At 44.3% G+C, this 26,620-nt stretch overlaps 3 protein-coding genes across 6 annotated transcripts in view; 2 read left to right on the forward strand and 1 right to left on the reverse strand.

The window, feature by feature from the left end:
• Window positions 1–6,116, forward strand: part of psen2 (presenilin 2) — a 38,925-nt gene extending 32,809 nt beyond the window's left edge. For all 3 annotated transcript variants that reach the window (XM_064316952.1, XM_064316961.1, XM_064316944.1), the window contains exons 5-11: window positions 121–188; window positions 511–731; window positions 1,092–1,190; window positions 1,732–1,803; window positions 2,071–2,190; window positions 2,683–2,798; window positions 3,932–6,116. In XM_064316952.1, coding sequence (XP_064173022.1) covers window positions 121–188; window positions 511–731; window positions 1,092–1,190; window positions 1,732–1,803; window positions 2,071–2,190; window positions 2,683–2,798; window positions 3,932–4,087 — 852 coding nt within the window. In that variant the 3' untranslated portion in view covers window positions 4,088–6,116. The remainder of the gene's footprint in view (window positions 1–120; window positions 189–510; window positions 732–1,091; window positions 1,191–1,731; window positions 1,804–2,070; window positions 2,191–2,682; window positions 2,799–3,931) is intronic.
• Window positions 6,117–6,295: 179 nt separating this feature from the next.
• Window positions 6,296–8,707, reverse strand: dpy30 (dpy-30 histone methyltransferase complex regulatory subunit). The gene is made up of 5 exons (XM_064316998.1): window positions 8,605–8,707; window positions 7,588–7,628; window positions 7,452–7,499; window positions 7,172–7,314; window positions 6,296–6,971 (listed from the first exon to the last, which is right to left on the reverse strand). Exons 1-5 carry the CDS (start codon window positions 8,612–8,614, stop codon window positions 6,899–6,901), a joined length of 315 nt encoding a protein of 104 aa, XP_064173068.1. The 5' UTR covers window positions 8,615–8,707; the 3' UTR covers window positions 6,296–6,898.
• Window positions 8,708–10,276: 1,569 nt separating this feature from the next.
• Window positions 10,277–26,457, forward strand: LOC135244600 (spastin-like). 2 transcript variants are annotated; one of them, XM_064317035.1, is made up of 17 exons: window positions 10,278–10,832; window positions 14,860–14,943; window positions 15,229–15,312; window positions 17,018–17,101; window positions 18,479–18,660; window positions 19,257–19,396; window positions 19,626–19,719; window positions 20,106–20,180; window positions 21,066–21,137; window positions 21,279–21,354; window positions 21,871–21,962; window positions 22,136–22,215; window positions 22,633–22,675; window positions 22,852–22,931; window positions 23,309–23,379; window positions 23,749–23,789; window positions 24,044–26,457. In XM_064317035.1, exons 1-17 carry the CDS (start codon window positions 10,478–10,480, stop codon window positions 24,167–24,169), a joined length of 1,779 nt encoding a protein of 592 aa, XP_064173105.1. In that variant the 5' UTR covers window positions 10,278–10,477; the 3' UTR covers window positions 24,170–26,457. The 2 variants fall into 2 exon arrangements, with proteins under 2 accessions (XP_064173112.1, XP_064173105.1); XM_064317042.1 differs by lacking the exon at window positions 17,018–17,101 and having other exon boundaries at window positions 10,277–10,832.
• Window positions 26,458–26,620: the final 163 nt, after the last annotated feature.

Below are 26,620 nucleotides of genomic sequence, written 5' to 3' on the forward strand. Positions count from 1 at the left end.
TTAAGAGTGCGGGCTCCCGTCTTTCCTTTCTGTGTATAATGAACAGCCTGCGTATTTATTGAAATTGCCGCGACCAGCGATAGCCTTGTCACTGAAATGATGCTTTTCTCTCTGGTGCAGTTCATACACGGCTGGCTGATCCTCTCCTCCCTGATGTTTCTCTTCTGGTTCAGCTTCATGTACCTGGGGTCAGTTATTCCATTGTCTGTCCTCGTCATGACGTGATGTTGCTTTGCCCTTGAACGCACGCGACGCGGAGTCTAGATCAAATTCATATTTGAAAATGGTGGATTCCTGAATTCAGGCGTGGGTAACGTGCACCATTTGAGGAAGCGAAAGGTGTGATGCCGCCCCTGTGAACCTAAGGGAAATTTCGTAAAGGAAATGCCCAAAACTGTGGTTTGAAATTTTAGCCTAGCTGTACATTCTAATGCTGATGTAACAACCACTGCTCTTCAAAGGGTTAAATTCCACTGAAGTATTCCCCCCCCCCCCCCCATGACTCCACAGGGAGGTTTTTAAGACCTACAATGTGGCGATGGACTATCCCACGCTGGTGATGATCATCTGGAACTTTGGGGCAGTGGGGATGGTCTGTATTCACTGGAAGGGTCCTCTTCAGCTTCAGCAGGCCTACCTCATCATCATCAGCGCCCTCATGGCCCTCATCTTCATCAAGTACCTCCCCGAATGGTCGGCCTGGGTCATCTTAGGAGCCATATCCGTCTACGGTGAGAGCCCCTCTTTCTCAGCTTTTCACCTCCCTCACATCATTTGCTTCATGGACGATTTCTGGTTTGATCAGCTCATGGTGTCTCTCAGCTTGCTTGGCCAAGATCGTGACCTTGCCTTGCTTCAGAGTTGCATTTACTTAAGAGTTTAAATCTGTTTGCTTCAGCATTCCATTTGCTTCAGAGTTCACAGTTCCATTTGATTCAGAGTTACATTTGCTTCAAAGTCCAGAGTTTTTTGCTTCCGCATTACATTTGTTTCAGAGTTGCATTTGCTTCAGACTGCTGTTTGCTTCTGGGCTCCGTTGGCTTCAGTGCTCCAGAGTTCCGCCTGTGAAGCTGACCTTTGCCCTCTTGCAGATTTAATCGCCGTGCTGTGCCCCAAAGGGCCGCTGAGGATGCTGGTGGAGACGGCCCAGGAGCGCAACGAGCCCATCTTCCCCGCGCTCATATACTCCTGTAAGTCTGCACGGTAACCGAGGCGGAGCCACCCAGCGCGTCTGCCGAGATCCAATCACACGCCGCCACGGTGTTTCTTCCATTTTTAAAACGAGGGATAAAAAAAATCTTGCTGGACGCAACAGGAGCGTACATGTTAATCGGACAAAGCTGGAAGGGTTGTGTAAGAAGATAGCTTGTGTAAACAGAAGGCCATAGCGGGGCTGGCTTTGAATGTGGTTAAGGCCAGATCCACACAATAACTCTAGTATGTGAACGGCGCCAGGTTGGGTTAGACCGGGAGACCTTGAGGACTATTAAAAGTACACACAGTTGAAAGAGAAATGCTAACTTCCTGCTTTGTCAGAGCTTAATTATAATAAACATGACAGGAACTTGACTACAGTGGTAAGTGTATTTGTAACTGAAGTGGTTTGGAGGAAGGAGGAATTGAAACGTGTGTGTGTGTGTGCGTGTGTTTGTGTGTGTGTGTGTGCGCGCGCCTGGAGTCTACAGTATCCTATTGAGTACACATCACCAGCATTGACCTCCTTTTCTCTAGCTGCTATGATCTGGATGGTTGGAATGGCCAAACCTCCTAGTACAGCTGCTGAGCCCACTGATCAGGATACAGGTGTGTGTACATGAATTTTTACGTGATTTAAAATGGGGAAAAAACACTCACCTCTTTCACAGATTCATACTTGAATATTACATTAATTTACAGCTTGACGGTTTTACTTCTTAATTATTCAGTACTGACTTAATATAATAATATCCACAGATGTATCCACAAAACATGTAAAAACCCTCTTTGTCAGACCACGCCTCAGTGTTTCTGTTTTACTGTTACTAAGTTGTACTGAAGAAAAGAATACAAAGTTTTGTGTGTAACCTTCAGACGAGGAGGAACGGCTGAGTGACCGCAGTGACACCGAGAGAAGCCAGGGGGAGCCAGAGTGCCAGGTGATCACTGGGACGGAGCAGGTGTACGGCCCTGGGGACGACCTGGAGGAGGACAGTGAGTGGCCGTCACAGTCTAGACTGCACCTGGCAGACACGCACACTCCACCCACCTGCAAACAGGCTGCAGCTGGACGTCCCGTTCAACACCAGCCAACCGGTCCTGAAAGAGCTGTGCGGTCACTTTTTGTTCTTATATTTAAAGGGCTCTTTAAGCCACGGGACAAAGATGCATATAACATCCCCAAAATTTATACACGTGAAAATAATGCATTTTATTAGTGTCATTGTATTTGTTTTCTTTGGTTCTTAATGTAAAGATATTTTTAAAAGATTATTTTGATTCCAGGCTCTTTAATCAATAAGACTACTTGAGCTTTGAGAGATCGCTGCTGTCTTTCCAGCCAAGAACAGATCTCTCCGTAGTAATTATGAAGTGTTCTAATGGGATATCCACACGGAGCTATATTCCGATATTCCGTTTCATTACGAGCCTATGGTGGTTTTGGAAGGGAGGGGCGGTAAATTACGGCTGCCTTTCCCCTTGCAGGGGGGGTGAAACTGGGCCTGGGAGACTTCATCTTCTACAGCGTGCTCGTGGGGAAGGCGGCAGCGACCGGCGGCGACTGGAACACGACGCTGGCCTGCTTCGTGGCCATCCTCATCGTGAGTGAATGAGTGAATGGGAATCAGACGCGACGCGTCACCAGGCAGCTACGTTTCCATAGCGCTGCACTGCACATGCTCCTCATCCAGGCACGGGGAAGTACATCCGTTCAGCATGACGTCTGTTGACATCGCTCAGCAAGCAGAGCCTGCTAAATGCCCTGCGTTTGTGTTGCACTGTGCGGTGGTGCAATCGCTGAGGGGACGTTCCTCTCCCAGAAAGGGAAGAACATCAGTGTTAGTCTCAGGAATACAGAAGAGCTGTTTCCCTGAAAAGACCCAGTGAGGCAATCTGAACAAACCAACAATCAGTATGAACTGAATTAAATTGTTAGATGTTCAAATAGGATGTAATCTGCAGCCTGACAGTTTGGGGAAATTACAAGCAATTTTTCACTCTTTGCAACACGTTTTGCATTCTGAGGCACTTCTAAAAACGGTTCTCTAGGCATGCCAGCGTGACAAAATGGCTGATTTGTTTGGCCCAGTATGTCAGCAGTTTTTGTGAAGGCTACTGCTGATCGCAGACTGAATAAAAAAAGCTTTTCGTAACTTTGCGAGAGACATTGCAGAAGTCAGTGCTTCATGTTCGTATCCACAGCAACATCAGCAACAGCGGAGGATGTCTGACATCATGTTTGTCACGAGTACATTGGTGTTTTTATTCTTATTTTTTTAACATACAGCCTACATATATAATTGTACAGTTGTATAATTGTTGCTATGCAGTTGTTTGGTTACGAATTATATATACTGGTTATTTATATTAGTATCAGTTGCCATTATTTCTTGAAGCAGTAAATTGAAGATAAGTGCACTGTGTCACGATGAACCCACAGAACAGCTGGTCCTTAAAATGAAAACAGCGCTTTTTCGCATCTGCTTAATATGTTTACTGCGGCTCTGTTTCCAGCGCGTGTGCGGCGCTGGTTTTCCCCACACGGACTCGAGTACCTTTAACGCAAGAGCATCTGTCGCTGGCGGCTCTGGAGGGTTTAAATGGTTACAGATGAGACTGGATTCTCTGGCACAGTGAAAGCGGTTCTGCTCCCACTCCCTCCGCACTAAGGAATGTCTGTTGTAGGAATGTGTATGTGGAGCTGGCGTTGAGAGGGAAACGTTTCTTTTGACAGGGGCTGTGTCTCACTCTTCTGCTCCTGGCCATCTTCAAGAAGGCCCTGCCCGCCCTGCCCATCTCCATCACCTTCGGGCTCATCTTCTACTTCTCCACCGACAACCTGGTGCGCCCGTTCATGGACAGCCTGGCCGCTCACCAGTTCTACATCTGACACCCGACGGGGGGGGGGGACTCCTTTCGGACGCAGCGCGACCCGAGTCCTGGGTTTGGCCAGATATCCTTCCGCTACGTGCCACTACTTTTTTTCGGAGAAAGAAACGGGACTTACGTTGTGTTATTACTTGTAGCTTTTGAGTTGACGTAGTTTTTTTGTTTGTTTTTTTTTTTAAAGAAAAATAATCATGCATGTAATGTAAGTGGGATCCCCGTGCACACACACACACACACACACATACATGCAGGCACAAAGAAAGATTTTTTTGCCGTTGTTTGTTACAGAATCAGTATGTGTGGATCATGATTCCAAGGAACATACAGGATGCCGAAGTTCATTGACTGAAATGCCCACCTTTAAAAAAACACATACTTTTAACGCCCCTTCAGTCATTTTCAAGCGATTATGGAGGACTCACTAGTCAAAGGATGGGTGTTGTGGTCGCCGACCAGTCAACGTATACACATTTTCAGATGAAACACTGTGGGTACAATATTGTATGAGAAACTACGCACAAGCTTGAAATTTGATAGGTCATGCTAATGTTAATGCTGCCTAATTTCTTCAAATGTGTTCTCTTCCAGTGATGAAGAAGCATAAACTTACATGAATGTACAGTATATGCCAAAATTATTTTCTGGTGGGCTTTTTGGACTTTTTTTAACATGCATTTCAGTTTTTGTGTGTGTTTTTTAGTTGACCAAGACAGACGTTATGTCCGATGAAAGGTATTTTAGAAGCCTAGAAGCTTGTTGCTATTTGGACAGATGTTTCTGTTGTCCACACCACATTGAAATGGCTGGTTTAGGGTATTTGGAGGGTTCATGGTATAAAGCAAGAAAACACACCTCAAGTAATTCCAGCACAGCTTGTACAGAGACAATGTGTTTCCAGAGGCTGTACATATTAACAGATTATAGCCTTTATTCACGATTAACTTGAGTTTCAGGTTTTATGTAACGCCTTTACCTTTCTGAGTGCAGCAGTTTCGGGTCATGTGCCATAGGAAATAACAAACAAAGCAAGTTCCAACAAAATAACAATCGGGTACTATGCAGTACACACACGTACAGCCTCCGGAGGCATTGCATCACTGTGCAAGCTGGTTCAGAGTACAGTGCAAGGCCAGTAGGTCATGAGAAGCTTCTGTAATTACCCAAAATATCCTTCACACGCCAAAACTGTCTGCCCCAAATAAACACACACACACAAATCTGAAATGACATCAGAAAAAAAAACCATGAAGTAAAATATCTCTTTGTATGTGTAAAACGCACAAAAAAAGCTGCCAACCGCAACGAGATCAGTGCCTACCAGACCTGGGTCAAATACGCATTTGTTTTGGATTCCAAATACTTTTCTGTGCTCTATTGATCTTGCCTGGTGTAACTGAGCCTGCCAATATGACCAGAAGTCAGGGTTTGCACTTTTTGGGAGCATTCCATTGGTTCCAATACACCAGACAAGATCAGTAAAGCGTAGAAAAGAATTTGAATCCAAAACAAATACGTATTTGACCCAGGTCTGGTGCCTACAGTTGCAACCCCTTAGTGCAGAAAATCACAAGACCTAGGGACCGCTTGGGTGAGGCGGATATTCGGGGTGACCGTACACTGTTGGGAGGTCCAGAGAGTTTATCTTTCCCTTTCCCAGTAAGGAAGTAAGATGTGTTTTGATTCAGGAAGAGATTTGTGTTTTTTTGATGCCTAAAGTTCTTTACAAAGAAGGCTTGTACATAATTCAAGATCCCTCTGCCACTGATAATGTGGTGGGCAGAAGCAGTTATGACCGTAGTGTGAAAATGATTTTGCTGGCACTGGAAATACTGACCTGCTGAATAAATGATCAGATTGCACACTCTGAACGTATATTTATAATGAAAAATATATTTTCTAGAACTGAATAAAGGTGCAATATTTAAATTTATTTTATATCTGAAGATATACTTAAGTGAACCCTGTCCTCTGTGGGTTTGTCATGTGCCGTTTTAAATGTCATGTGCTATAATAAAACCCTTAGCAAATGAGCACAGGGCCCATTTGTGCTTATTTTTAAGTGCAAGGGGAAGCTTTTTAAAAAAATCTCTATATACCATCTTTATCATTTCTATTAGCATTCATTTTAAAAACAATTTCATCACTCAGTAGATGCTCTTACCCAGAGTACATAAACATTTTTTACACACAATCCACCCCTTTACACAACTTGTATAAAATATTTTATTTAAGTAATGAAGGTTAAGTTTCTTGCTCAAGAGTACAACAGCAGCACCTTGCCTGGGTATTGGACCCAAAACCACAAGTATACTTCCCTAGCCATCACACTACACTAACCACCCTACATCCCTAGACTGAGAATAATACATTAAATATCAACAACCTGTCAAAAGTGTGAACACATCTGGTAAACACCATGAACACACTATCAAGAGTTTCACTAAATGTGTTCCTTCATTCACTAACAGAAATGAGTTGAACAAATCTCAGATTTTACATATTGTATTTGCTCTTGATGACATGAGATCTACATCATATGCACGTGTATTAAACTCAACATGCATTTTTGTAACTGCAATATAAATAATAGTTTTACTGGAATATTCAGACAGGGTTGCCATTGTTTATTAGTTTCCAACATAATCCACTACAACAAACAAAAGGTGTTCTGCAACAACTATTTTATTTTGGATGCTTAAAAACTAAGTTAATGAGCAATAAGTTGAGAAAATGCAGTGTGTCTTCACTTAAAAAAAGAAGGAAGTGTACGTGTGTATGGCCACAGATGGGTGTCTCTGTCGCCTCCAGGAAGTTAATTCCGATCTTCAAATTGCGACTTGTTCTTCAGGAGATACGCAGCTAAAAACTCGATGGGATTTGGAGGCCTGAAAGAAAAGAGCGTTGAAAGTTGAGTTTGGAAAGAAATGCATGGTTTAGTCTTTGGCACTTGAATTTACAGGCTATGTCAAAACAAGTTCAGTCAGCACAGGGTACGTCAAGTCATTTGTATTTTTATTTTTATTTTTTTTTACATTAAACTCACTTCTATTTATACATAAAGTAATAAGATTAATTCACAACGTACCTTTCCTTAGCCAGTACCGAGAGCCCCTGAAGTAGTATGGGGACTACTGTCTGATCCAAATACGCTCGCGTAGGAAGAGACTGTAGATCCACTTTCTGTTTAGAAACCTTTTCTGCATTGGACTTCTCATTCTCTGCTATTCTCTAGAAGATTTAGAATTATTATTATTATTATTATTTATTTATTCTTTTTTATGGGGGGGGGGGGGTGCAGAAACATAAAAATCACATTTCCAATACATAGAGTAGTGCCATAAAATAAAGAACAAAATATTCTGTACCTGAACATTTTCCGTGAGACCATATTCTGCATGTGGATTTTCAGCAATCTAAAATTGAAATTGAGAGCCAACTTATAACAGAGACGCCGGCAAAATGCGTGCATGACGGTGGTTATATTTCCATTAACCAACTTACAGGTGTGGGCCCTTCCATGCTTTGGTCCGCGTCAGCGTGATCTAAGGGAACGTGTGCAAAATAAACAAAGTAAAATTATACCTATTAAATGTAGCCACTGTATGATTACACTGAACAGGCAAAAGCAACACATGCTAAATAGTATGCATAAATATTGTGTATACATATAGCTTGCTACACCGATACGAAGCAGAGTACTGATGAGAGAAAGTAGAGCAAAAGGTAAAAAAAGAAAAAAAAATCCAACTAGATAAAAGATTACTAACGTTTGCCCCTTCAAGAAACTAGTTTGCACCCTTTCAGGGACAGCGGCTGATCAAGTAGCCAGATTATCCTAACGATTAGCACTTGGCAACCAAATACAAGTCATCACTTAGCTTTGAGTATTTAGCCACCAAGCATTAGCTTGCCAACATGCTGCACATTTTAACCAACTAACGTTAATAATGTTAGTTAGCAAGATAGTTAATATCAGCTAATTGTGTGTATTAAATCATGCATTGGTACACTGTGTGTAGATTCAGCGTTCACCCATATGAACAAATGGTGTGGTTTTAGCAAAGACAGGCATACACATAGCAACCAGTTAGCCAAGTTCGCTAGCCAATGGTGGCTAGTGCTAGCTAGCCTGGTGGATAGCCGATCCGTTAGCTATCGTCACAAGACAAGTGGTGTTTACGTTGCAGTTGAAAGCAAGCAAATAGAAAGCGGTTGCCGCTACAATGTTAATACCTTATCTCGCTGAAAGCGAGCTACAAGTTAGCTACGTCCATATTCCATGTTTAAGATGTAGGCTACCGCTCATATTAGCTAGCTACGCTAAACAACTTCCATCACGTTTGTTCTGATTGTTACAACGCATGGCCTGTCTTCGCAGTGACTACGCTCTTCTTGAATTAGTTTTCTGCGACATAAGATTCGGAAAATTGCATCTTGGTTCAGGATGAGCACTTTATGACAACTGTAACTTTTTAACAAGACAATAGCATGTTTCTTATCTTGCAACAATTAACTTACCGTCCGCCATGTTTGTTGTGTGTAGCTACGCGATGTGGGGCTCAACCAGCTGCCCAATCACAGCAAAGATATAGGAAAGCCAGGTCCTCATTGGCTAATCGTGCTATCCGGAACCGCAAAACCCGGAACACTAATTTCTTCCAACTTTTCTGAAGGGCCGTTAGTCGCTGGGGGATATTGAGTTTTTTCTTTGCACTTAATAATTTTGCTTCAATGGTGTCACATTGGACGTGTGTAATCATATCAGAGTGCGTTTCCCAAAAGAGGGGCATCAAGGAAAGCCGTCCTTTAACCCTCATCCTACCAACATATTTAACATACATGGACTACCGACTGGGGACCCCAAGAATAAATTACTGTAAGAAACAACCATCATAGCAAAATGTTAACTTACTTCTTCTCAAACCATTATTAGTTATGTAATTAATGACATCTGAAAAAAAAACAGATTATTATTATTTTAGGAAAGTTTATTTGCATATTGTGTAAAATTAAAATATATACTTTTCTTTAATACAAATTGCAGCTTTTATCCCAAGTACAATCCACATTATTACTTAAAAGCTTATTTACCATCCTTTGATTTTGGTATCATTTAGTTTTCAGTAATTTCAAGTAAACATTATTTGTGTTATATTTATATGGTGAAACCAATCTGGGTCATTTTGACCCGCATATAAAATAATTGAAATAAACCCACATTCATTCAGACTTCAACACTTTTTAATTTTATATATCTTTCAATACAAAAGTAGATAGAGACCTTGGTCTCAGTATGACCCCCTGTCAAAATAAAGGTTGAATAAATGTAATTCAAATGTAGATTTTTCAATTTGTACATAATGTAAAATGAATGGTGTTTACATAGAACTATGAACACCACACACTACAGGCAGTTACAGCACACGATTTGGCTCATGCTATGCTCAGAGCATATACTGGCATGTGATTGTCTCCTTCAAAATGACTGACAGAGTGCCCCTACCCCCCCTGATGGTGTTATACTTTAAATTAGGACCCATGGAAAACATTAACTTAGGTGCTTTTCATGTTTAGAGGGATTACTTACCCTCTTAAGCCACATTATGTCAGAAATAGCTGAGCTTGCCATGAAGAATAAAATTTGTATGTTCATATTGTGTTTATTGTACTATATTGCAAACAATTACAAAAAAGAGATATTTTTTAGGTTGTTAAACACGTGTTTAGTTTATTTAATAATTATTTCCTCAATCTTTAAACTTATAAACACAATGCAGATTTCGTTTGTTAATCATTTGTTGGTTTGTTTGGTTAGGTGTTCGTACTTTTATCAGTTAGGAGCCTATTGATTCAGCTCAGTGTTTAATTTGATCAGACAAAAATAATTATCTATTTAATATCGCAAACCTTTTTAATAAGAACAGTAAGAACATGTGCATTTTATTCTTTGTGGCATGCATTGCTATTTCTAAAATAATGTGACTTCAGAGGGGAAATAATCCCTGTAAATATGAAATCTAATTGAGAAAAATTAACCGTTTGTTAAAATTCTGGGATTCCAATTGTGGTTGGAACGAAAATCAGACACAGGGATCGGGGTGTCTCAGGACTCGACTGTCCAAACGCATGCGTACTGAGACGCCCTAAATGTGCAAACCCCCAAACCAACCCACAACCCATTGTCTTTCAGTTGACAGCGTTGTTAAAGAGCCTATGAGCGAAAGCGTGCAACTCTGCAGCCTCGTTGATAACGCCCCTTTTATCTTTGGCTGGCACTGGGGGAAAGTCTTTTAGATGCTTATTTAAAGCCTGTGTTCGGGGGACTGGAGTAACGCCCAAGCCCAGCAAGCTTTCCCGCTATGTGTTATGGAGGCGACGGTGAGCCAGGTGAATGAATTCTCCGGGTGGACGAGGCAGAAAGAAGAAGGGCTCGGCCTGCACCAGCACGGCACCGGAAGGCGACGCCCCCGATCAGGTGTCGCTCCATAAGCGGAATTTGTTCTACTTTTCCTACCCACTCCTGGCGGTGTTTGCGCTCTTCCGAATCCTCGCCCTGTACTTGGGCATCCTGTTCGCCTGGGTTTGCGAGCGGCTCTCCAGAGCCATGGCGGCCAGTGCAAAGCGCCCCGAGGAGTCGGACGTCGGGAGCAAGGAGTACGAGGACAGCGGCGAGCTGATCCGCAGCCACCACAAGCAGGCCTTTGAGTACATCTCCGTGGCACTGAGGATCGACGAGGATGATAAAGGTTAGAAAAATAGCTCTGCTTCTAGGGGAAGCCTTGTGTTTTGTTACTTTGTCGTCTTTCAGTCAACAAACTGAAAGACAGCAAAGTTTGTCTTTCAGTTCATTATTAGTTAACGCTCCTAGTAGTACTGTCTTTTTAGCCAAGCAGCACAGCTGTCTGACTGACAGTGCCACCACCAACTATCTATAGACTTGTTGGTATTTGGTAGGCTTGGTATCTATAGCTAAGGTGCTGCTTTCCCATGGTTAGTTTTGCTAACTGGCGCTTCTGTCAGTCAGCTTGCGTGTTTCTGTTTTTGCATGTGGCCCTGAATAATTTCGAGCCAATGTTATACTTATAGTCTGTCACAGTTGTGTTAGCGTCTGTGCGTCCGTGCGTTCGCGTGTGTGTATGTGTGTTCGTGCGCGCGCGTGTTTGTAAACAACACGTTTCTGGGTCAGTCTGCGAATGAGTAAGTGCTGTAATGCTAGAAGCTTTTTTGTATTAAACGCAATCCGAATGTGAGACTAATTTCAGATAGCTTGTTAGTACACAGTTTACTCATTGGCACGATTCATATTTGGCCATGCAAGTTTTGGAGGGGTGCTTTAAACTGACAACCAGGAAGTGGCGAGCTCCTGTGTTTTTCGACGGTCTGCCTGTGCAAGACGTTCAACTCTTCGAGTCTGCGCTTGTCTTGAGCAGATCAATCGTATTATTTAACCATTAAACATTACATTATAAACGTGTATTAATAATGTAAATGAATGAGCTGCTGAGATATAATTTAGGCCAGTTTACCCACCGCTGTGCTGAATAATCGGCGAGTTGTTTTATATCCTGCTGTAGATTTTTTATTTAATGTTCGCCAGTACAAAATTTCAGACTGACCAGCTGTTCCTAAAATCAAATGATCCACCTTAAATAATAGTTCTATTGAATATGGAGAACAAACACCATCACTCCTTATGAGAACACAGCATTGATTTTTACTGTGTGCCAGCCAGGTGCCCCCTCTAAGGGCAACCATGTGCCAGCCTGCCATCTCCAAGGGCAACAATTAATTATGGGCCACAATACCACTGGTTGGACAGTGTCATGTCTTCCATGTCTTCATGTGGCGTGGCGGAACCAGTGGATTGAGTGGCCCAATCGGAGTGTCCCTGCAGGCATGAGTGAGCACAGCCTTGCATGATTTAGGGTGGCAGTAATTGTGAACATCAGTGGAGTGTGAAAGGCCATCTCTGTGCACGGATGCATTGTGCAGATGGAGGCTCTCACCCTGATCATGGCAAGTCCCATCAGTTTTATTTGTATGTTGCATTTTACTGAAAATTGTCACAAAGATGCTTTACAGAGTAGCAAAAAAAAAGAGCAAAAACCAGGCCAGAACCTGCAAATTGCAAGTATGTGAGGTTAAAAACAAAAAAACTTCCCAGTGGGGAGAAAAGCCCTCAAACGGTAGCAAGGAACTTCTTGATGGGAAGAGATCTCAGGATGAACCCAGCTATCGTGGGGGAGCCCGTCCTCCACTGACTGGCCTGGGAAGAATAGGCGTAACAGAAATGTAATAAGGGATCTATCACAGCGAATCAAGTGGATTGAGCAGGTTACAGTTGAGGTAATAAACTAGTTGGAGCGTCAAAATTAAGGGAAGTATAGTGTGCAGCCAGTCCTGGGCACATCTGGGTATGGTGTGAGTCTGAAGCATTAGCATTGACAGTGTTGCCTTCTGTACTGTTTGCTAGTTTCTGTCCTTAGCCGTTATCTCCTTCTCCTTCTCCTTTTCCTCTATGCAGCGTGCCTATCGTCAGGCACGGGCCAATTGCTCGGTGTTTCCATAGATTTCCATAACGATTTTCCTAGAGCTGTCAAAACAGAACGGCATGTGCCCGCTTTTCTTTCGTTACAACCGCTGTTGTCTTCCGTATGGAATTCTATTTGTAGTCATGTCTCTCGCGCTGTCGGCTTGGGCGAGTCGCGTGTTGTCTTTTAGGTTTCACTTTCCTGTGCATACGCGCGTGTGTGCGGAATCGGAGTTAAGTCAGGAGAGATCTTGTGGAATGCGATGAATTGCTGTTCAATGGTTGTTTTCCATGCCAGCCCTAGACCCAAATCTCCCAACATAAAAGAACACGCCCGGTTCTGCCCGAGTTTGACTAAGCTGATTTTTATACTGTAAAACATTTTTATGGTTTATTGTCATTTTTCAGTTTTATTTACTTATTTAACATTTATTTGTGGGAGACAGATGCATATTAACACAAATGTGTTGTTTAAAATGAAAATCTGATGCATTGTATCGTAACATTTGCTGCTAACCCTAATTTCCACTGCGCGTGGACGGATCCTTTTGTTGTTTGTTATTGTAGTTGTTGAAAATGTTGCGTGAAGGTTTTATAATAAAAGCTTTGAAAACACTTTGCAAAAAAAGAAAAGGAAACTTTATGCAGTTCTGATTTATTTATTTCTTAGAATGGCTGATGGTGAACTTTAGTGCTGAATGCTAAATTGCGATCCCCTGTGAAGGCAGTCATGTGTAGACTGTGTGTAGCCGGGAGTGGCGTGGCCTTATTTTGTAATGGACACGTAGGCCCCATCAGGGCTTTGTCCTGGGTGCTGGTGTGCTCGGCAGATCGACCGCGTCCGAGCCGGAGAGGCTGTGGGAGGGGCCTGCAGGGACTGCTGTTTCAGCCAATCCACCGTGACTTTAGTCATAGTTGACATGTCTGTCAGAGGGCTGCCCTGTGGGACTCCATCTGATGCAGTATGAAACGTTTAAAGATTCAGAGACAGAGGCAGGTTAGATGGCGGTGGTCTGGTAGACGGCGGTGGATTTCAAACACCAAGGCCTTTGTCGGTGTAAATGTACAGCGGGGGATAGGCAGGTAACGCACCTGGCTGACAGTCTTCTCAAAGAATATCAATTTATACACTTCACGGTTTAGGCCCTGATGGTGTGTGACTCATTTTGTCATATTAACTCACGAGTGGCTCTAATGAAGCCTTCATAATCATAATTGGTGACTAGCCTATAGGGAGCTATGCTGTGTGTTAAAGGGATGAAATATGATTTCTGAGATTGGTATCCTGTAGCTTTTTTTCGCCAAAGCCAGGGAGATATTCCCAGCTCTGCGGGCCCGTGCTTACGCTGGACTCCCGAGTGTTGATGTGTAGCCTCATTGTTGAGGGGTATCACGGTCGTTTTTTTTTTTTTTTCCGCTGCGCGAAAACAAAGACGTCGATTCATTTGGCAATTTCGGGCCTCTTTGTTTCTGAGCTGTCGCCCCATCTTTCCTCTCCTGAGGGAACACAGAAATGCCATCGCGTCGAAAAATCCCGCTCCGCAATCCGGCGACCTCATTACTAACGTCCCGGAGTGATGAACGACGGCGAGCGGGCGAAGCCGCGCTTCGATTCGTCGACGCGGGTTCCAGGTGTCAGTTGCTCACCCATCGCTCACCGCGATTCGTCGGGTAGCCAGGTCTGGCGGTGACAGCCGCGGCGCTTTTTCAGAGAGATGGAGCGATGTTTACTCTGACAGCGACGCCTCTTGCTCAGACCCAGCGAAGTTAGCGGCTGCTTTGATGGCGGCCTGACGTCCGCGGCACTTTCACACGCTCGCCAGTGGACCGCTTTGGCAGGCCGTTGGCATGGCCTTTTCTGGACTTCATACCAACTTCTGCTCCTAATTATTTAATTAGACCAATAATCCATTAACATTTTAAATAAAGACTGTTCTTTATCTGTCTTTGCTGAGGTCTGATATACAGTTAAACAATTGCTGGTATATTTGGCTAATTGCCTAATTGAGCCAAGGATAAACTGTGGCAGCTAAAGCCAACACACCATTGCACTCGTCCACCTGGCAGTAGTCTGACTGTGGAGATGCGACTGTTGATGATAATAGTCGATAGCCTGTATAGCCCCATATCCCTCTGTCCATTTTCTGCTTTCTTTTCTTCCTCAAATGTGGGCTCATGTTGAGAGTCTGTGACCCTTGTGTTGACCCCATGCTGACCCCTTTGTTGGGTTTTTGTGCTTCCAGGTCACAAAGAGCAGGCAGTCCAGTGGTACAAGAAAGGGATCTCAGAACTGGAGAAAGGCATTGCCATAGACATCATGGGACAAGGTGAGCTCCTGCTCCTGACTGATGACACTCTCCTCCTCTTTAGCGATCTCACTATCCTGAGTCTGTCGTTTTTGCCAGCTGTCTTGTGTGTTTTGGGTGCTAAACCAGAAGTAAAGACCCCATGTGTGGCAGTGCTCTTAGAATATATTGTATTTCAGTTCAATATATTTTGTTTCGCTGCTATTTATAGTGTATTCCGTTTCTCTTTGTGTCCTTGTTGTTTTTTTTTTTTTATCACAAGGGTCTCAGATTTAATCTCTAATTTCACTCGTCTTCTCTCCTCAGGGGAGAAATGTGAGCGAGCGAAGCGTCTGCAAGCCAAGATGATCACCAATCTGATAATGGCCAAGGATCGACTGGAGCTTTTAGGTACGCAGACAGGAAAGAGATTTAGCCCCCTCCGCTCCTCTTTAATATCCGGTTACACCGTGCCACTTACCTCGTTCACTGAGACCTTATAAATAAGAAATAAAAGCAAATATTCCTCATTTTCATCTTCCTTCATTTGAAATTATGCACTGTAAAGACTAACAGCAGGATATTAAAGAAGGGCATACCTCCCGTTGATCGCATGGTGCGTTCAGTGGCCTTTCACATTGGGGAAACAATATGGCAAAAAGGGAGAAGTCATTTGTTTTTTTCATTTTAAGTTGGCAAAATGAAAGCAGCCATAGGACATAAATAATAATAATAATAACCCAAAATGCTATTAATGTGAAAATCCACTCCCTGGCAAATTTTTAGAATGGTTCGTGAAAGGTCTTGTACATTTCCAAGCTTACCGCTCTTGTGCCTTTGATTGGTGCCTGAGCCATTATTCCAATTTGTGTGACCATGGTGATTGAAAGGGAAGAATGTAGACTGTTCATTGGGTGGCTCATTGCACGGTGTTCATTGGGTGGCTCATTGCGCGGTGTTCATTGGCCGGCTCATTGCGCAGTGTTCATTGGCCGGCTCATTGCGCAGTGTTCATTGGCCGGCTCCTTGCATGGTGTTCATTGGCCGGTTCCTTGCATGGTGTTCATTGGCCGGCTCCTTCGCAGGTGTTCATTGGCCGGCTCATTGCCAGTGTTCATTGCGCTCATGCCAGTGTCTTGCCGGCTCATGCGGTGTTCATTGGCCGGCTCCTCACATGGTGTTCATTGGCCGGCTTCTCGCGCGGTGTTCATTGGCCAGCTCCTCGCACGGTGTTCATTGGGTGGCTCATTGCATGGTGTTCATTGGCTGGCTCATTGCGCAGTATTCATTGGCCGGCTCATTGCACGGTGTTCATTGGCCAGCTCCTTGCACGGTGTTCATTGGTTGGCTTCTTGCACAATGTTCATTGGCCAGTATACTGCACCATGTACTGACTCGAGGACATGTCACACATTGCCTTCATTGCCCTGACTCCTCAACAACACACAGCACTCTGTCACAGGAGGAAAGGATTGTCCTGTCATTCCGTTTGAAAGCAGCCAGTTTTTAATCCAATGGTTTAGATTGATTTCTGCAACAATCTGATTTTCTTCATGATTAGTCAGGAAATACAGATTTTTTAGATCCTTAACATCTCAGAGGCAGTGGACTTGTGTAGATCATAAATACACATACTCACACAAAAATGTTTGCTCTCTTATCAGAACCAATGGCAGGAAAGAATGTTCTGCAACAAAGCAAAGACTAACAGCCCAACTAAAGACACCCAGGGTGTGAAAAATCTGCAGTTAATGATTAGTAAAGGGGGAAAGTACCCGTGTCAGTTCATATGAAAGGAGTGCTGCTGTGAAGTGTTGGGTCAGACAGAGGGTGGAGTTTGACGCATGAGAGAGCAGGATTGGCATGCTCTCTTCTGCTAACGTCCTTTGTGAACGGTTTAAGCACATCTTAGCCGCATCGCACCCTCCTTTCACCCCCCCCAACCCCAACCCCACCCCCCTCACCCCCTGCTGAGCCCCAAGTAAGACCGTCCTTATTTCTTTTGTTCATTTAATTATTTTTTCTTTATGCCCTCAGTAGGTTATTATTATTATTATTATTTCTCTTCCCTTCCTCCTTTTCTATGTTGGTTTTTTTGTGTTCCCTGATTTCGTAGCAAAGGTACCCTCAGGCTCAGCTCAGAGGGACATCTATACAGAAAGCACAAACCAGTGCTACCAAAACGGCCATCTGCGTTCAGGTGGGTGTTCAGTGTCCTGTCTGACTCGCTGAAGCCCTTAACACCACTGCCTTAACACCGATGTCTACGTTTGCTGGGTTCCACGCTAAAATAATTTTCCATGGAGCACATGTGCTCCTAAGGTGAAAAACTTCAGATGCGCACTAATGCATCCCATTTAGTAGAAGTGCTCCTTTTTTCTGTGAGTACATGTACATTTTGAGGAGCAAATACTCCTAAAATCGAAGCACTGTAGAGCCCTATTTAGGGCAAGACCAACCAGTAAACCTTGATGTTTTTAAGTTTGCGTGTGTGACACATGTATGGATGATTACAATGAACACTTACTAGATTAGAACCTGTGAAGTGTTAGCACCCGTGCTGCATCAGAACCTGTGAAGTGTTAGCACCCGTGCTACATTAGAACCTGTATAATATTAGCACCCGTGCTGCATTAGAACCTGTATAATATTAGCACCCGTGCTACATTGGAACCTGTATAATATTAGCACCCGTGCTACATTGGAACCTGTATAATATTAGCACCCGTGCTACATTGGAACCTGTATAATATTAGCACCCGTGCTACATTGGAACCTGTATAATATTAGCACCCGTGCTGCATTAGAACCTGTATAATATTAGCACCCGTGCTGCATCAGAACCTGTGAAGTGTTAGCACCCGTGCTACATCAGAACCTGTATAATATTAGCACCCGTGCTGCAGCTGCCGGTCTGCCTACCCAGCCGGTCTCATCTCCGCTATTTTCAGCCGGGATGAATCATGGGATAGGCCTTGCGAGACGTATGTGGGAGTGACAGACTGGGAGGGATAACAAATACCGTGAATGAACAAACCGTGATGGAGGAGAGAGAGTCGCTCCTCGTTTGTTATTCTGATGTTCCTACATCCAGTTTTTAGGTGTCGTCTCTGACGTGTACGGCTGACAGTTTTTTTTTTTTTTTTTCCCCTCTCCCCTTTGGTGAGTGATTAAAATGTCCGCAGAACTCTATCATAATTAACTGGCACGTGTCAGAATCGGAGGTCCATCTCCTCGAGGGGCGTTTGTTTGACTCGACTCCTGTCAAGACTGCCAGAACGCTTGTTAATCTTTCTTGGCACCAGTCACCAACGCGGCGTTATTTCTCTCGTGGAAAAAGACGACAGCACTGCGAGCTGTATCTATGTTATGAGAAATGATCGCTCAGAATCCGACGGTTTGATGATGGATTTGACTGGGGAGGGGTGGGTTGGAGTTGAAGATGATTGGTTGTTCTATCTGCTGTCCTGGAGTAGCGTATGAAACGGCTTCGAGAATTGGGTGAAACTTGCCTGTTGAGGACAGCGGTTGCGTTTCGGAGCTGGGAAACCGATGCCCTCTGTCCTGTTGTTGACAGTGAGCGGGGCGGTGCCCAAAAAGAGGGATCCTCTGACACACTCCAGCCACTCCCTCCCCCGGGCGAAACATGCCCATAAGACCCCCTCCACCGGACCCCAGGGGCAGCAGCGCTCCCCAAGCTACAGCGGGATCCCCACCTCCACCGCCAGACCCGCACCCCAAACCGGCGGCAGCAACAAGGTGAGGAACCGCCCAAAGCGACCTCACACCCTAACCCTACAGCTTGTATCTCACACCTGGGCTCGTCACTCACTCAAACACTCACTCATTCGATCTCTCGCTCTCTCACTCATTCACACACTCACTCACTCGTTTGCTCTTTCACTCTCTCACTTATTTGCTCTCTCTCATTCACACACTCACTTATTCACTCTTTTTCTCTCACTCTCACACTCACTCATTCATTCACTCATTCACACTTTAATTCCCATGCTCACTCATTCACATACTCCATCTTACTTCCTCACTCACTCACTGAGTCAGTCATTCACTCACTCTCCCACTTCTTCACACATTTATTCAGCCTCTAGGACCTGGTCTAGATTCTGACATATATTTTTTTAAAATACGCACTCAGAACTCACCCTTCAGGGGGATTTTTATTTTCAGCATAACATGTGGCTAAAGTGCCCTTTCTTCACACTAAACACATGACTTGGCCGCCGGTCCTCTTGAATGATGCTTTTTGTTGAGAGAGTCAGCACTGATAACCGACGCAGTAAGAGTCCTTCACGAGCCTGAACCCGCACCGCTGTCAATGCCGTTAACCCCTTCAGGGCTCCGCCAAACCTGGCAACCGACAGAACGGCAAGCCCACGACGCCCACGGGGACGCCGCTGAAGAAGAGGGACATGAAGAACCTCAAGAACGTGGACAGCAAGCTGGCCAACCTCATCCTGAACGAGATCGTGGACAGGTGAGAGTGGACCACAAGCCACTGGCCCACTGGCCTGTCTTTGCTTTAGCCTTACTCATCAGGCTTGTTTCCCAGACCTAAATCAGTGTCCGATTTGAAGGACACCAAAAAATCCTGCAGGCGCTGCGCCCGTCCAGGACTGGAGTTTGAGACCCGCGCTCTTGGGAATGTGTCGGTTTTTCTCCAGCGACGGATCGCGCGCTCATTTCTCTCCCCTCCTCTTCCTCAGCGGGTCGGCGGTGCGGTTCGAGGACGTGGCGGGACAGGACCTGGCCAAACAGGCCCTGCAGGAGATCGTCATCCTCCCTGCCCTCAGACCGGAGGTGCGTGCCGGCAACAGGAAGCAGGAAGTGGCTCTAAACCAATCCTGCCGTTTTCAGCCGTTTTGTTTAAAAATTAGCATTATGGGAATTCTGTTACACTCATGAATTAAATTTTAGGTCTTTTCCTGACCTGAATGAATGGAGACTAACTGGTAACTGATCCCTGACTCCTGCTCCCATTCCCATTCATCACCACAGACTTATTGATAAAATGATCAGCGTTTTGATTGTAGTCATACATGTCATATCTGAGCAGCATGTGCATTTGACTTTTAATCAGACACATTTTCATGGAAGTAAATAAGTCCTTTGTGGGATTGTCGCGGTAACGGATAGCTTCGAGGTCATACTGAATGAGGTGGGTTTTGTTTTGTTTTTCTTCTCAGCTGTTTACAGGTCTTCGGGCCCCCGCCAGGGGCCTTCTCCTCTTTGGCCCCCCAGGGAACGGGAAGACCATGTTGGTGAGTGGGGTGGAGAAGAGGTGTGGGGAGGAGTGGGATTTGGACAACGCACAGGGCCGGAAATGGCCGCTTCACAAAGACTAGCGTTGTAGACGGAACCTTCCAGCAAACACAGTGCCCCACCCCCACGCGCGGACATATTTGAAGGAAATTTTAATGACTTATACATTAAACATAAAAATAAATAAATAATTCACTGTCTGGAACATTGCATTAGTAATTCAGTAAAATACATTGTGTCCCTTATACTGCATTTAATGCTCCTCATTTAGCTCAAAAGATGGCACCATTTTAAGTGCTAAAGATAAATCCTTTGACTAATGAGTCATGTTTTTGTATTTTATTTCTGTGAATGGCTCATCGTTTATAAGCGCCTTGCTGAATAGAATCTACCCCCTTTTCAGCAGTTATGAGTTGGCCAGATCTATAACAAAAGGAACCGCATGTTGTTTGTCACAAATTGAAATGTTTTTTTTTAAACAAACTGTTTTGCATGTCTTATGAAGAGTAAATATATTTACAGAAATAATAATATCGGTATATTGCCAAACTACTTGTAGCCTCAATCTTAAGCCTCGTAGCCTGAAATCTTCCAGTTAGAACTGTATGGCTGCATTACATGGGCACATAGCAACAGTAACAGTATTTAGGTTGCCCAACTGAGCATGACACCCCCCCCCCCCCCCCCCCGTTTCTTAAAAGCATACATTGGTTGACGTAGATCAGTTTGAACCAATCGCGGCAGAGTTCTTTTATGCTTCCAGCAAATCCCCCCGCTGTGGATTATTTAGGAGTCCCCCAGAGGCAGATCTGTAATTTAACATTTAAACGAAGCCCCGTTTGAAATAGTGCCTCAACGTTCCGGTGTTTACCTTTCATTAACAGGCCAAGGCTGTCGCCGCGGAGTCCAACGCCACCTTCTTCAACATCAGCGCGGCCAGCCTGACGTCCAAATACGTGAGTGACCCGGGCGGGGAAGCGAGCGCTGATCGGGCTCCCGCATGTGCGGCGGGGGGGGGGAGCATGGGAACGAGCACTGATCTGGAGCTCTGATTGGATTTGAGTGCCGTCCGTCTCTCACACGCTCGTCTCTCATAGGTCGGGGAAGGGGAGAAGCTGGTGAGGGCGCTGTTCGCCGTGGCCAGAGAACTGAAACCCTCCATCATATTTATTGGTGTGGGCCCCCCCGTTTTCCCCCCGACATGAACCCACCAAGGGTCGTCAGTAGCAACTAAAGAGTCGTCAGTAACCTGGAGTGTGGTTTCTACTGACTGCTATGTGTTCTGTTATTAAACTGTGTCTTCTTTCTCAATAGTTTTTTCATTGTATTATTCTGTTCAGTACTTTTGACTGCCGGGGTTGTATGAAATGTGCTTTATAATAAACATTGTTGCTATTTATTTTATGATAAATTAGGAAATACTGAATTATTTATCCCCCCCCCCTTCAGACCCTTGTCTCAACCAGAGGCTCAGGGCTTGGTTATGTCATAAGTGCACACATTATGACAAGCTTTAGCTCTTTTTGACAGCTTAATACAGGAAGAAAAACATTCAGCAGTAGAGCCAAGTGCCGGTGACCCACAGAGACATTTAGGGTCGGAAAATCGGCATTCCCTGATTTAATGAGGAAAATTCCCATCCCTGATCCCTTTCGTTTACCTTACTCCCCCCCCGCCCTTCGCCCTCAGACGAAATCGACAGCCTCCTGTGCGAGAGGAGAGAGGGGGAGCACGACGCCAGCCGTCGGCTAAAAACCGAATTCCTGATCGAGTTTGACGGGGTAAGGAGACTCGTGACCCAGCAGTCCATGTTCTTCTGTAGAAACCGTGTTCCTGCAACTACTTCCTGTGCGCTCACTCAAACACCTGGCAGTGCAGTGTGTTGGCGGTAGGGCTTCAGGGATTGGTGCTCGTCGGTGTTGCCGACGGCTGATTGGCTACTGTTCGTGTGCAGGTCCAATCGGGAGGGGATGACAGGGTGCTGGTGATGGGAGCCACCAATCGGCCGCAGGAGCTGGACGAAGCCGTGCTCAGGTAGGGAGGGGCGCACCTGTTAATATCTGAGGGGCAGGGGTAGTGTAATGGTTAGGGAAATGGACTTGTATCTCAGGGGTTTGGGGATCGATTCCCAGGTGGGGCACTGCTATTGTACCCCTGAGCAAGCTACTCAACCTTAATTTCCTCAGGCGCTGTATAGACGGGCTATTTGTTTATAAAGGGAAAAGAACACTCAGGTCTCTCTGAATGCTATACCGTCTGTTGCACTGCCGAGCGCATCGCTTGTAGTCCTGCGTTTTATAAACAGGAAGTGGCATCCTCACCGCGTGAGCACTGGCTTACTGTGGTTATCTTATCTGTTGAGAACATTTGTGTTTGTCTTTAGTAAGCCTGTCTTGGGTAATCAGAAGCACTTCTTTTTTTTTTTTTTTTTTTTTTTTTTTTTTAAAACAGGCGATTTGCAAAACGCCTGTATGTGGCTCTACCAACAGAAGAGGTACGTCAAATCTTGGTTTCGCTCTACCGATTTTACGTTTTCGTGAAAACCTGTAGTCACTCCAACCTGTAACATCTTTAATTGGTTGATTCAGAGGAGATCTGAGGAAGGGAGATCGACAGTTATGTTTTTTAAACCTTAAAAATGATCTGATTTTTTTATATCGTGCGTTTCAGACTCGATACAAGCTGCTGAGAAACCTCCTGGGGAAGCATGGGAACCCGCTGAGCCAGAAAGACCTGGCCAAACTCGCCAGGTAAGAGCGCCCAGCTCCACACACAGGCCCTGATGTGCTGGAGGTGCTTTTCAGTGCGCTACTGAACTAGCGCTGAAGCTAAATAAATACAGGTGACCGTTCGTGTAAGGTGCCTCGTGAAATTCTTCTCAGTTGTGGCTCTCTGGGAAACCTGAGCTTAAATCATTTAGATTTTGTAAGTGAAGTCAGTGTAAACATGAAGTGCAACAGCTGTATCCTTTTTCAGAGAATAGAGTAGCGATTAGGTTTCCCATAAGCTTTTTTTCTGGTGTGGAGATGATGCATCATGTTATATCGACAATTCTACATTGTCTATCACAAAGTATCCATTGCCTATATAATTTGAATTACTTAACTGCCATTTTAAATGATTTCAGAATGACAGAGGGATACTCCGGAAGTGACCTGACCTCACTGGCTAAAGATGCAGCTCTTGGGCCAATCAGAGGTGAGGATGAGAGATTACCAAATGGCTGTATGATTCGCTTTCTGTGCCATCCTTTGGGGAGGTTTAGTGCCTGGATTGTCTTGCAGTTTTCATTCAGTATTAAAGAACTCCCCCAACTTGCTTTGCACACTAGTTGTTTTGTCATATCAGTATTGTAAGCGTAGAGCAAATGTACAAATATCATCTTTGCAATGGTAAACCCCTCTAACACAACGGCCTGTATTCAACATTTATTTGGAAGTACATGCAAGCTCTTTCTTCACATTCTCAGATGTAAAATAATTCCTGCTTTTACTTAGTCAGATTTAAAGGCAAATGTTGGTTGAATCCTTGCCAGTATCTTTGCTCTCTTTTTTTTGTGTGCTACAGAGCTCAAACCAGAGCAGGTGAAGAACATGGCGGCGAATGAGGTAAGCTAGCCTTCATCTTCAGTGGGCTTGAGAAACTTGAAAAATTTCCAAAAAACAATTTTTTGTGGGCTTGAACCCTGGTGGGTAGGATATACTGTCATAGACAATTTTTTTGAATGAGGCTTTAACCTTGTCCTTCAGGTAAATTGAATACGGTGTCCTCGGTCGGTTTATTGTGTGTAGAGTGCTCTTCTCTTTGTCTGAACCGCCTTTGAAGCTGCCCTTCGTTTCTCCGTCTCTCTGTCTCGGCCCAGGTGCGGAATATCAAGTTCTGCGACTTCGAGGAGTCGCTGAAGAAGATCAAGCGCAGCGTCAGCCCTCAGACCCTCGAGCTGTACGCGCGCTGGAACAAAGAGTACGGGGACACCACCGCCGTGTGAGACAGCGCCCCCTGCTGGCCTGGAGGCTCACCGACTGACTGGACTGTGAGGGGAGGGGGGAAAGGACAGCAAAACAAGACGAGAAGATTGAGAATTCTCTTCTCTTTTTAGGGGTTGTTTTTCTTTTATTTTCCTTCAAAGAAGAACAAAAAGCACACACGGACCATGCAACGATAGCTTGGAAGCAAATTATTTTCTTGCTGCTGAGATCTTGCACTAATAGCTTCCAGTGCACAGAGTGAGCTCCGCCATTCGTGGTAGGCCCGCTGTGAGGTGATCAGTCTCTGATTCGCCGCCACAAACCTCTGACATTTGTGGCAAAGGAACTACGGATGTAGAAAAACAAAGTTTTCATCTCCTCGCATCTTTCCTTTCTGCAGGGTCTCTATCTTCAGAGGTACTAGCGCTGATTAAATCTCACCCTTTTTGTGTACTGTTTACAGCTACTGCTTTGAATGTAGTGCCACATTTCCTACACAGCAGTGCAGTCAGTCCCTGTGTGTCTAATTATTTAGAACGGTTACTAGTCTTACTTGCATTTTATTGTCTGACAAAACAAACAGGAAGTTGTTGTTCTTTGTCGAATTAGATCGTGAAGTTCTGGTTACAAAGTGTGCCTTTGTTGACATAGAAGGACCCGCAATTAGATTTGTTTTCCCCCTTTATTGACTTGGCGATGTAATAAGCTCCCATCGCCCCGCCTCTGAACTGCCCGAGTGAGGTCGCGAATCTGATTCTCCACCAGCGCAGATCCGACAGTGCCAACGGAAGCGGATTCATTTATATTCGGTCGACTCGGCGGACGGATCGTTAAGACGCGTTCAGAAAATGAACGCTGACGTCCTCTCGAGGTGGACAGCATGTGTGATGACGCGTGAAGACGCAATGTCGGTAGTGAACAAAGTTTAGAATAGCCTTAGCATGTAGATTCGTGTTCTCCCATGAATACGCCTCAGTAAAAACGGCTTTCCCCTGCATGGCTGTGGTCTGTAAGGACCTGTGCCTTACCCTGGATATGAAAAAATGCTTTTCTTCAATGATGTCCTAAATTTTTTTTTTTTTTAATTGCCTTACCTTTCGGACGCATGACCGTACTGTGCCAAAGGATGCCACGGTTTATTGCATTTCACATGGGTAAACCCAGTAGTAAACCGAAGCTAATTGTGGAGCGCAAAAAGCAAAAATCAGGGTTTTTTAAAACGGCACTTGATGCAAGTTTGACAGATTATTCTTTTCTTGTGATATAGCTGTGTTACGTGTTGGCTGCATAGTTCAAAAATGGCAAGGCAAAAAAGTCTTATTGTTTTTTGCAATAATGTTGAGAGTCAACTGTATTGGCGCTTTATTAACTGAATAATCTAATATTGAAAAGTGATTGTTATTAATGCACTAATCCTTTAGCAATGAGTAAGTACTCGTTTGGGGAAATGGGCAGCATGCTGAATTATGTGCTGTTAGCTGTCCAACCACTAGAGGGCAGCAAAGAAGAGGCATCACAATGGATCTTGTCAGACCATTGTTGGGACCCAGTGTTATTTGAAGGGTACGATAGATCTACAGAATTGCTAGTGTTAGGTAGCACTGATGATAATTCTCTGGTGCAATTTAGACCAACTCCTCACACGTGACAAGCAGGGTTGTTATCCCGCAGTGAAATGGCTGTGATTGATTTGGTAATGTCAAGAGATTATGCCATGATCTGGTCAATAAACCAACCAAATACTCTGCGAATGCCCAATTTTTTTCTGAATGTGTAAATATTAGGAAAATTTTGTCATTTCACTAAAATATTTTTTCCTAACTTTGTGTAGCTGGTTTGTGAACAGTAAATGACTTTCTAGAGATCTCGGTCAACATCCAAAAACGACAAATGACATTCAGGGTATGTAGCTGATCTGGGTATCCAGAGTTTCTCTGTGTATTTTCTTCCAAGATGTACATTCTTCCATGTATACCAATGACACATCCTGTGAAGGCTGAAAAGTGCAAGTGTAACTTACAAAATGGTCTTTCTACTACTCTCTGGGCTATACCTTATCTGAGCCACACTACTGTGCATGATTTGCAAGAAAAATATCTGGTGAATTAGTTTGACGGCAGTACTGGTTTGTTGGGCTCGTGTGCTGTTTGACAGGTATGTTTTGTGTTTACCTTTTTCTTGCTGTTCTTTTTTTTTGTGAATGGAGAATTGAGTAGAAGTGTGTTGATGATGTACAGAGACGCCTGTTTGTGCGTGTGTCTGCGTGTGCGCGCGTGTGCGTGAATCTAATAAACATATTTATACTGGGCCACTGGTTTGTTTATTATGGTTGGTTACCATTTTAAAAAAATTTTTGTGGTAGTTTTTTGGGTTTAGTAGCCATTGTACGCACACATCGTACTGACGTCTCATTACATTTTAATACAAAAGTAACATTGCACAATACAAGCAGCACAATGGCCATGTTTAGT

The sequence above is a fragment of the Anguilla rostrata genome, chromosome 2 (assembly GCF_018555375.3).
Source record: "Anguilla rostrata isolate EN2019 chromosome 2, ASM1855537v3, whole genome shotgun sequence".
Taxonomy (NCBI): Eukaryota; Metazoa; Chordata; class Actinopteri; order Anguilliformes; family Anguillidae; genus Anguilla; species Anguilla rostrata.

Coding starts and splice junctions, on each gene's coding strand:
- dpy30 (XM_064316998.1), bottom strand. Junction 7,500..7,587: donor GCATGGAAGGGCCCACACCT/GTAAGTTGGTTA, acceptor TTTCAATTTTAG/ATTGCTGAAAATCCACATGC. Junction 6,972..7,171: donor TCGGTACTGGCTAAGGAAAG/GTACGTTGTGAA, acceptor CTTTTCTTTCAG/GCCTCCAAATCCCATCGAGT.
- LOC135244600 (XM_064317035.1), top strand. CDS start 10,478: ATGAATTCTCCGGGTGGACGAGGCAGAAAGAAGAAGGGCTCGGCCTGC. Junction 14,944..15,228: donor CATAGACATCATGGGACAAG/GTGAGCTCCTGC, acceptor TTCTCTCCTCAG/GGGAGAAATGTGAGCGAGCG. Junction 17,102..18,478: donor AAACGGCCATCTGCGTTCAG/GTGGGTGTTCAG, acceptor TGTTGTTGACAG/TGAGCGGGGCGGTGCCCAAA.